The sequence below is a fragment of the Medicago truncatula genome, chromosome 2 (genome assembly GCF_003473485.1).
Source record: "Medicago truncatula cultivar Jemalong A17 chromosome 2, MtrunA17r5.0-ANR, whole genome shotgun sequence".
In the NCBI taxonomy this organism is placed as follows: Eukaryota; Viridiplantae; Streptophyta; class Magnoliopsida; order Fabales; family Fabaceae; genus Medicago; species Medicago truncatula.
The window spans coordinates 12135571-12146841 of record NC_053043.1 but is presented as its reverse complement, the minus strand read 5'-3'; the positions used below and the strand labels follow the sequence as shown (position 1 = coordinate 12146841).

Below are 11271 nucleotides of genomic sequence, written 5' to 3'. Positions count from 1 at the left end.
TGTCATGATCTTTCCATATCCTCTCTCTTCATTAACGTCGACCCTCAAGTTGTATTAGAAGTGGTATCTAAGATGAAGCATACTCTCTCTCTAATCTGAAATAACGCTCAAATTTCTGTGCAGCGTGAAGCGAATGGTTGTGATGAGATTCTTGTTAAGAGAGATAATTTCAGTTCTGTCAAATTGATGGTCTTGAATCCTCCTCCATTTTGTAATGTCTTCCCAAGTTTGTTTTGTATCTTCGTCTTTTTTCCATTACGGGGTACCCTCGTCTTGTTCATTAGCTTTTTTATAAATCCATTTTCTTATAAAATCAATATTATAGAAATCCTACTTCATCGGTTTATGGATTCCGCTGTCAATTAACTGTATTAATCTACCTTTATTTTATTATAATAGTTATTGTTATAGTAAAAGAATACAAGAGAGAACGATTTGGAATAGATTTTGCTCTCATGCAATGTCAAGTGCTCACATTCAATATAATTATGAGTACTTCAATAAAATCTCCATCAACGTCAACAAAGATACATTTAGAATTCTAGTGTCGGTCTAAAAGATACAATTCAATTCAGAGCTAGGTCATGGCTCTTACATGCTTTTGGTGGCTGAGATTGTTTCACTCTCACCAACTGAGGGATGTTGAAGGAATCAACATCTCCCCATCAGTTTTTTCAACTTTCCTCTTATCAATTGTGTTAATATTGATGTAGGATTGCCAACATTGATACCTTTATTAGTTTTTTTTTTAACAAGCCAATCAAATCCATCGAAATTGGTAAATCAAAAATCAAAATCGAGACCTAACACACTCTAAGATTTTAAGCCAACACCACTAAACCAACTTAAGATATGTTATTCGCATTTTCAACTAATGTGCATTGACACATGATTGACATTTTATTGGACCTAGATTGCGTGCATTTTAGTTTTCAAGTATTCATGCATTTGACCAAATTTGGCCTGTTTGTGCAAGATCTAACAACTCACAACACACCAATAAAAATGCATTTAATATTTTGAATGGCCAAGGTTAACATTGCAATTGGAACAAATCACATTTTATTCATCTCTTCCTTTAAAGAAGAGTGTCTCAGATTTGCTAACAAGTTAGTCCACCGATTATTCTCACGATACATATGACAAAATGAGATTCTCCATTCAGGGCTGTGGAGAAGAGAGATCATTGTTGAATCAAGATGAGTTTTGAACATGTCTCTGAAGTTTTGATGATAATAAAGTATGAAAAGAACAATTAGATATGTTAATGTGAGTTTAAGTGTGCAGAATCATAAACTTAATTTCTGACTCTGAAAGTCAAGTTTTTAGTTCTGAAGTATACGCATAATCTGAAAGAAAAGAAAAGCTAGAATGACTTGGAACAGGATCTAAAGAAAGGTCAACCAGAAAGTCAACTATCTAATCATAAGAAGCTTATCTCTCAGAATCTGAAGGAATGAAGACTCTACAGGATTGAAGCATCTAAAGACCATTTCACCAACTGAAGACTTTGACCAGTTTTGTCGTCTTCTGAAGCAAGGTCGCTATCAAACTCTGAATAGTACAATTTGTCGTCTTCTGAACATGTGCAGATACAAACAAGAAAATTTAAAGACAAAAAGAATTCAACGGATCATTCTTTCTGTAGCAAAGGATCTTCAAAGATTATTCAACGGCATTAACCATTTGAGGAAATATTTTAACGTTTCTGGTCAAGCTTCTCGTGGACTCTTTGATGTGCTGACACACTTCAACAATGGCTCTTTGAATTTCCCCTATATAAGGACCTGAGTAGTTTAAGAAAAATAATAAGACTTCTGTCATTTTACACGTGTCCTTACTTTGTCAAATTATATAGTGCACAAACATTTAGAGAAATTCTTACAAACTCTTATCTTAGAATTTCTAAGTATCAGAAGTCATCTGATTGTATATCAAGTGTAAACACCAATCTCTTTTTATTTGATTAAACTTATATTGTAGAAGTCTTTTTCTTGTGTGATTGAGCAAAAGAAGCCTCTTACTTGTGTGTTTGAGCAATTTGTAATATGTGAGATTATAGTGAAAATCTTTTGAAAATGTAAGGGGACTGAACTACTCTCGGTTTGTGGAAGGAAATTTACTTGTGTCGTCTCTTTCTCTTCTCTCTCTTCGTGTTTAGTTAATTTTCGCTGCATTACTCTATTTTAGACTCTGATAAGAACTCTGCTGCTGTAAACTGTTTTTGATGAACACTAAGATTGTGAGGAAGATACGGTGAACTCAGCTTGATTAGTGACAAGGCCAAGAAGCTGATTACTTATCAACAAGTTCCTATTAAACTTTCTATACAAAACCATGTATGGACATAATGTTAATTTGGTGACATGTATGAGCAATGTAACCAGTGGCGGATCTTGAGTGAATTTATTGGGGGTGCCAAACCACCATCAAATATATATAAATCAATTTCAAGAAATAGATAAAAATAATCACTTGTTGTAGTGGTTGAAATTGTTTGAAAGCACCAAATGGATGCAAGTTCGAACCCCTGCTAGTGGTTTTTTTGAATAAAAAATGTAAATACGAGAGAAAAATGTCAAAAAATATGGCGTGAGTGTCGAACTCGCGACCGTGGGGGGACTATAAGACTAACTTACCGCTGAAACATTACTAAAATAATATGCCTAATATGATATATATTGGAAACCCAGGGGATGCCATGGTACCCATGGGTCTCTACTAAGATCCGCCCCTGAATGTAACATACATTTTGTATGAGCAATGCAACATACGTTTTGTAGCACCGACACTTTTGATTGGTGTGTTCAGTTGTGTCATTTTCATAAAATATTACCGATGTCGATATGTGTGTCAGATGACTAAGTCAATGCTACATAGTCCTATATCATCTACTAAAAACCTATTGAAGATAAAGATGAACAATAAAAAACTATGATTTATTTATAATTTAGTCATACTTGTCTCGATACAAATTCCTGCTCCCTCTGATGCATAGTTCACATCTCTGAGTATGTCTGAACCATTAGTGTTTGCAAATGATGGAATGAATTTCTAAAATCCAACAAGGTGAGCTGCAATCAATGAAATGTCTTTAATTTGAGCTGAACCACACAAAGATAACTAATAGTTCATAATAATATAGTTAAATTGAAAGAATGTTACTTATTATGTCAATTGCAGTTCGACCATTGGTAAATCTTCTGGCTGCACTGATCGGGGAGTCGATTCCATAAGGTTTCTAATCAAATTCAGTAAAGGTAGGAAGGTTATTGTTGTTTTCCCTATCATAAGAGTCTCCAATGAAACACACTAGGTACTTGATATTTCTCAGACACAGTGTTGTAAATAGTTTGTGGACATGAAAAGAATAAGCATCACCAACCATGTCTTGATCATAGATTCCGTCTCTAAGAAGAAAATATAATGAAACTAGTGAATCCAGAATAACCAACCAAGAACAAGATGAAGACATAACTCATGAGTATTAATGATGGACCACACGAATAATTGGTTTTTTGGTAAGTTACATTACATTATTATCTATAATATAATTTTTTTTCATAATAATTATCTTGAGATAGAGTGCTAACAAGCTAATTTGAATATGAAACAAAAATGATGAAGGTTATAATGTTTAAAGATTTTTTTTACTTTTTAAACCGTCCAACGCCACTGATCCAGTGCCAATATTACCACCAAAACCACTACTCACGATCAAATTAAAAGTCGGAGAAGTCTATAGTTTCGCTGGTATTACTGGACGGGAACAGCGGCATTGGCACAGCGATAGCCAATAGCACCTCTGTGAAACTGCAATTATTGGTAATTCACTTGCCATCTTATATATAACAACTTCACATGTGTTATGTTTCTTTGCTAGCAATATGGGACTAAAAGCCATATTTACACTGTCTACTTTCACACCTCACTTGGTAGTTTTGTAGTAACATATCAGTGCTACTTACTTGCAATGCTCTATGATCGATTGTACTGTGGCCTCTAGTATTTCAAAGAATTGATGTATGTCAACCATATTATGATCCAATAATTGATATTTTTTTCAGACAACTACTTATATAAGATCACTTTTCCAGCGTAGCAAATTCTTTATAATCAACCTCACATTATAAGTTACATAAGCATTCATAAATTGATATTTAGAAATATCATAATTGAACTGAAACACAAAAAGTGGTAGAGACCATAAAGAATATTGGTATATAAAAGTTGGCTCAATTTTGACTGTATGGGATTGTTCACTTTTTCAATATGATTTCATACCTTCTGCCTTCAAGCAGCATTACATACCTTCTTCAACCACTTGTTTGGCTTTGCTTTTCTATGAAACATTGACTAAACATTTTTTTCTTTACTCAACATGAAATAAGAAAATACAATCCTACTGGAAAATTCTAGCACCAACATAAACCACAATAGTGATAAATGGAACATAAAATTTGCTCAACACCTTAAATCACTAATACATTTTTAAAAGCTATTACATTAATTAGTCTTTATGCTTGTCTTTTGTTTTTACATATTCAGGTATGCATGATGACCAAAATATTGGCAACAAAGTACATGAAGCTTGTATCACAAGTCCAAGTGACAATCCTGAAAAATCACTTCCTGTTATCTTAATATAAGATGCAAGTGCAACACCAAGGTATCCACTCACAATGAATGCCAATGCAACAGCAGACATAAGAAATGCCATTATTGACCCTTCGCAACCTTGTGGACATAGCTGTGCTAATAACACAGTGAATGGCAGAAACTTAAAGAAAAATAGAACCTCCAAGAATCCTGAGAAAATCACAACATAGAGTGTGTCCAGCACGCCCATTTGTCTATAGAAGCCGTGCACAAATAAGACATCTGAAATCATTAAGAATGCAATTGTTGCTTGAATCGCTGATATCAGTTTCCTAGGTGATATAGATTTCAGGTATCGATTATATATAATACCCCATAGAAGCATTGTTTCCTGACCAAAAACCTTGGAGATACCTAACACTGACGAGTCGATTTTCAAGTATTGTGTCTGGTAAATGAACATGGTTCCGTTAAGTAAGGGAACAACTGCATAAGATAATGCAAACCATGAGATTGAATACGTGATTTCAGGTTTTCTTAGTGCGGCAGATAGTTCTGAAAGCTGTTTCTTTATCCCAATTGATGGATTCTTTGAAAGTCCGAGAGAGCTTTCGTGAACCGAAACGGTTATGAAGAATTGGAGAGCAACAAGAAGGCCAAAAAACATAAACATGGATTGTGGAGAGAAGCGGCTGATGAAAATGCCACCAAGAAGGTTGCCGGCGACTCCTCCTACAGAGGAAGCTATCCAAACAAAGGATTGAAGATTGCCTGAGGAAGATGGTTGTTGAGAGTGCTTGGTTGAAGACGGAGGCTGTTTACCCAACTCGGCAACGATGGCATCATTTTTTACCTCAGTTATTGAAGCTCCTAGAATACTAAGAAGAAGATATATAGAGATAGTGAAAACAGATATGCTTGACGGAGAGATTGCTATTGCTAGCCATGACAGTGCCTGCAAGAAAGCTGCATAAACAAATTTAAGGAAATATTTAGCAATATAGTTATAAACAATAGAAGTACAAATTAGACATGCAATAAAATGATAAACAATAGAACAGTTTTAAAGTTCATGATAGATATGATTATCCTTAAAGCATTGGCGAAATTTGATAACTTTCCCTTAATAAGGCAGCTTGCATGAAATTGGAAAAATGCCAACAAAGCTGCTCTTATGGACGAGAACATAACTGAAAAGGCATCAGTATCAACTCCAACTTTAGCAACCAAGAAACTAGGGACAATATTTCTACCAAAAAAAGGAGGGGGAGGCTCCAGAAAATCAGGTCAAACGAAAAGTTGCAGCCTGAGAGAACTTATTCATGCCATGTTTTGACGCATCGTGCAACTGGTTAATAATTTGCATATACTAGACGTAACCGATCCTTACCAGTCACCAAACCAGTTCCCTCCGAGCTAACATTTTGATGAGGATAAATTTTTAAGGTATTCTTGCTAATAAGTGAAAACTGGGATTCATAGCCCAAAGGGGACAGAACAGAAGAAACAGTTTACATGAAGTTCCACCATGTCACACTCACACCTAAGAAAAATATGACCCCATAGACCAATAAATACATGACAAGGTTTAATTATATCAACCTTTTATACCAAATGGAATGAACAATGCAGGGGTAAAGATTGCAGTGCGGCATAAGGTTATATAGTCACAACAACATATCCAGATTTAGTCTAGCATTGAATGAAGTAAAAACCAAGTCTCCAGTTTTAATAACCATTGTATGTCAGAAAATTAAAGGTGGATCAGAATCGAACTGACAGGGATGATCTGATAAGCAATTGCTGAAAATAAAATTCAAAATGAAGATAACTAAAAAATGCAGCACTTTCTCAATTTCAAGTAGCATTTGCTTGTGTTCTTAGAAACGGTTCTGATCATTGCCTCAAGTAAAAGTTGCAATCAGTTTTGCATTTTCATGAGTAGAACTACTGCTTTGAGGGAAATGGCTGATTCAAAATGTTCTTATTAGAGAAATGTACTTAGGCTAGTTATCGTTGTTATCTTCTTCGTTTTCATATGAACTTGTATGTATAAATAGTCTCTTGTATTCATTATTGACCAGTTTGCCTCAGGATGATTCTTTCTATCCCTTCTTCTATTATATATAAAAGAAACCAATTCAATAACCATTGACCTATTTTCCAGTTCCTAGAAATAATTGTGATTTATTACACTTCCTTCATAAGGAAGCTAACGAGTATATACTTATTCTGTTTTTAGATTCAAGCAACAACGACATTCATTCATTTAAATAGTTCCTAACTATATTCATATTCAAGTATCTAAGTTTCCTTTTGAATCAGGGTTTCGGTTTTTCTTTCTTTTGTTTATTCTTTCTTTTGGATTGATCACATTACTGGCCAGAATCCATAAGATCCCATTTTTTCTGTTCTGCCTTTGGACTGATGCAGGGAAAAAGGGGTAATGTGTTACTACTACTCACCCACAGAAACCTGGTATCAGGACATATTGCATTACACTACAAGGGAAATAAACATCCTTATCGATTCGAGATTCATAACGTGAACCGGAAGAACTATTTTCCAAATCATGGATCGAATCTTATAATGAATCGTAAGATATCACATATTTAATTTATACTCCGCCTTATCATGACTCTTCCAGCTTCTACGGCCACAACTGAGAGATCTTTTTCAGCAATGAAGATTATCAAGACTAGGTTGAGAAACAAAATGGGAAGTGGGTTTCTAAATGATAGCATGACGGTTTATATTGAAAGGGAAATTAGTGCAAGTATTAGTTATGAGTTGGTCATTGATGATTTCAAGTTAGTTGGATCGCATAACGAATTATTTTAATTTTCTAAGGTATGTAGTTTACTATTTTGATGAAACTTTGTGTTTGGCGTTTATTACAACAGACAAATTTATGTTTATATATCCGAGTATATTTTGCTGGCCCACCCGAGATATTTTTTCTACTTCCACCACCGTGGATTCCGCTGTCAATTAACTGTATTAGTCTATGATTTCATGCATGCTTTTAGTGGCTGCAATTGTGACATTATTGATATAATTAACTGGTTTGCTATATCATCAACTCCAATGCGAAGAGCACAGAGTTCTGCCGACACAGCAGATCAAGTTTTGAGTCTATTTTAGAAATCGTGAATGAATCTACCACGAGGATCTCTAGTTATTCATCCACAAATAGAATCTCTGGTGTCTTTCATGAGACCATCAACATTTATAGTAGTTGAATGGTGGAGGTTTCCAAGAAACCTCAATGATGTGTCACATAGGGTGAAACTGTGAGTAGTTTTGGAAGAAAAACGGTGAACTTAGCTTGATTTGTGACCACACGAAGAAGCTGATTACTTATCGAAAACTTTCGATTCAACTTTCTATACAAAATCATGTATGGACATAAATAATGTTAATTTGGTGACATGTATGAGCAATGTAGCATACATTTTGTAGCATCGACACTTTAGATCTATGTCTCAGGTATCTGACACATGTCAATATTGATGCCGACACAATATAGAGTCGTGTGATTACATTTAAATGTAAGTTTTTTTTTTCTTCAAATTATTACTGCTGTTGACGTGTCAGTGTCGTGTTTGATAATTGCGTGAGTACTACATAATCCTCTAGACACCTATCAAAAACCAATTGAAGTTAAAGATGAACAATCAAAAACTACGATTATAGTTGGCATAGTTCGGACCTTTAAGTATGTCTAAACCATTAGGGTTTGCAAATGATGAAATTAAATTCTCAAATCCAAGAAGTAGAGTAGCAGCTCAATGAAACGACATTAGTTTGAGCTGAATCAACGAAGAAAATGAAGAGAAAAAAAGGGATCAAAGTTGTGATTTCTAAAAAAAAAATTGAACTTTTTAACCTGTCAATGCTACTATTCCAGATAGCACCCCCAGAACTACACTACCGATCAAACGACAAGTTGGAAAAGTTGGCAGTTTCGGGGGTGTGGCACTAGAACAGTGTCATTGGGACAGGAATAACCAATAGACATCTCAGCCAAATTGCATTTGTTAGTCATTCACTTGTCATCTTTATATAGAAAAACTTCACGTATTATGTTTCTTTGCAAGCAATATGGGACTAAAAGCCATATTTATACTCTCTACTTTCACACCTCACTTGGCACTTCTAGTAAGATATCAGTCCTACTTACTTCCAAATTGCAATGTTCTTAAGCCTCTGGTATTTCAAAGAATTGACGTATAATTGAGATTATTTTCAGACAACTACTTGCATAAGATCACTTTTTCAACTTAGCAAATTCTTTATAATCAACCTCACATTATATGTTACATAAGCATTCTTAAATTGATATTTAGAAATCTCATAATTAAACTGAAACAAGGTTGAGGAAAAAAGTGGCGGAGATATAAAGAATAGTACCATATAAAAGTTGACTCAATTTTTAACTGTGTGAGATTGTTTACTTTTTCAATATGATTTCATACCTTCTGCCTTCAAGCAGCATTACATATTTCAGAGATTCTACTGAAAAATAAGGTATGTGTGCCTTCTCTAACCACTTGATCATAAAAGCAGTTTTGATTTTCTGTAAAACATTCACTAAACATCTTTTTTTCACAAAAACATTGGCTAAACATGACATTAGAAAATTACAATCCTATATATGAAAAATCTCGCACCAACATAAACCATGCCACTGAAAAATGGAAGTATGGAACACAAAATTTGTTCAACCCCTTAAACCACCATCACATTTCTAAAAGCTATTACATTAATAATTTGTCTTTACACTTGTCTTTTGTTTTTACAAATTCAGGTATGCATGATGACCAAAATATTGGCATTGATTAGTCTTTACGCTTGAGTAGCTGATATCAGTTTGCTCAGTGAGACAAATTTTCAGCATCAGTTAAATATAACACCCCATAGAAGCATTGTTGCCCGACAAAAAACCTTGGAGATGCCTAATACCCGAGGAGTCAATTTTCAAGTATTATGTCTGGTAAAAGAACATGGTTCTGTTAAGTAAGGGAATAACAGCATAAGATAATGCAAACCATGAGATTGACCAGCGAATTTATGTTTTCTTAGTGCGACCAATAGTTCTGAAAGTTGTTTCTTTTCCCATAGTTTAACAAGTCGTACGATTTGATTTGTTGTGGCCCTCATGCAATATAGCAGCACTCAGATGAAACAGTTACCATTATGGATGCCCTTGTAAAATTAAATGATAATATAATATAAAGAAAAAGATAAAGTTATCCACATTTAACGAATACATTTCTGTTTTTAACATTAGAGGATATATATTCCCAACAGAATAATATTTCATTAATTGTTTATGTAACATTACATCCTATTACATAACACAAACATTTGTTAAGGTATTGCTGAGTTTTTTCAAGACTTCCAAGTCTAGTAGCAATTTCAGAAACTATAAGTCGGTGATTTGTCAACTGTAATACCAAGTTTGTATGGACATATGCTAATTTGGTGACATGTATGAGCAATGTAACATACATTTTGTAGCACCGGTATTTATGATCCATGTGTATGGTATTCGACACGTGTTAGTATTTGATACAGACATGACCGTGACTTGTGTGGCACTATGGTTACATTTTTTATTTTAAGAATTGTGTGGTTACATTGGTTTAATTATGTCAATTTTCAAATTATTATCAGTGTCGATGTGATAGTGTACTAATGTTTGGTGACTATGACAAACCCATTGAAGATAAGTACCAACCATAAAAAACTACAATTTATTTAAACTTTAGTCATGCTTGTCTCGATACGAATTCCTGCTCCCTCATATGCATAATTCACACCTTTGAGAATATCTAAACCATTAGTGTTTGCAAATGATGGAATGAATATCTAAAATCCAAGAAGGCAAGCTATAGTCAAAGAAATGACTTTAGTTTGAGTTGAAACACAAAGAGATAACAACAATAGTTCACAATAATATAGATAAACCGAAAGAACGTTACTTATTATGTTAATTGCAGTTCGACCGTTGGTAAATCTTCTGGTTGCGCCGAGCGAGGAAGGAATCGATTCCATAAGGTTTGTAATCAAATTAAGCAAAGGTAGGAAGGTTATTGTTGTTTTCACTATCATATAAAGAGTCCCCAAAGATAAACAGACTAGGTACTTGATATTTCTCATAGACACTGTGTTGTAAATAGTTTGCGGACATGAAAAGAATAAGCATCACCAACCATGTCTTGATCATAGATTCCGTCTCTAAGAAGAAAATCTAATGAAGCTGGTGAATCCAGAATAACCAACCAAGAACAAGATGAAGACATAAGTAGTAATGATGGACTACACGAATAATTGATTTTTTGGCAAGTTATATTACATTATTATACATAATCTATTACATAATAATTATATTGAGAGAGAGTGCTAACAAGCTAATTTGAAAACAAAAAGAAAATGATCAAGGTTTAAAGAAATTTTTTACTTTTTAAACCAACACCACTGATCCGTGCCAATGTTACCACAATAGCCAATAGGCACCTCTATGAAACTGCAATTGTTTGTAATACACTTGCCATCTTATATATAACAACTTCACATGTGTTTTGTTTCTTTGCAAGCAATGTGGGACTAAGAGCTCTCAACTTTCACACCTCATTTGCACATGTAGTAACATATCAGTACTATTTA

The 11271-nt window shown here is 34.2% G+C and overlaps 1 protein-coding gene across 1 annotated transcript; it reads right to left on the bottom strand.

The window, feature by feature from the left end:
- Positions 1-4510: 4510 nt before the first annotated feature.
- LOC25486336 (probable folate-biopterin transporter 7) lies at positions 4511-5599 on the bottom strand (the record flags this gene model as incomplete). Its single annotated transcript, XM_024776931.2, has 1 exon — positions 4511-5599. A coding segment is annotated over one exon (1089 nt), but the record flags the coding sequence as incomplete, so codon positions are not given.
- Positions 5600-11271: the final 5672 nt, after the last annotated feature.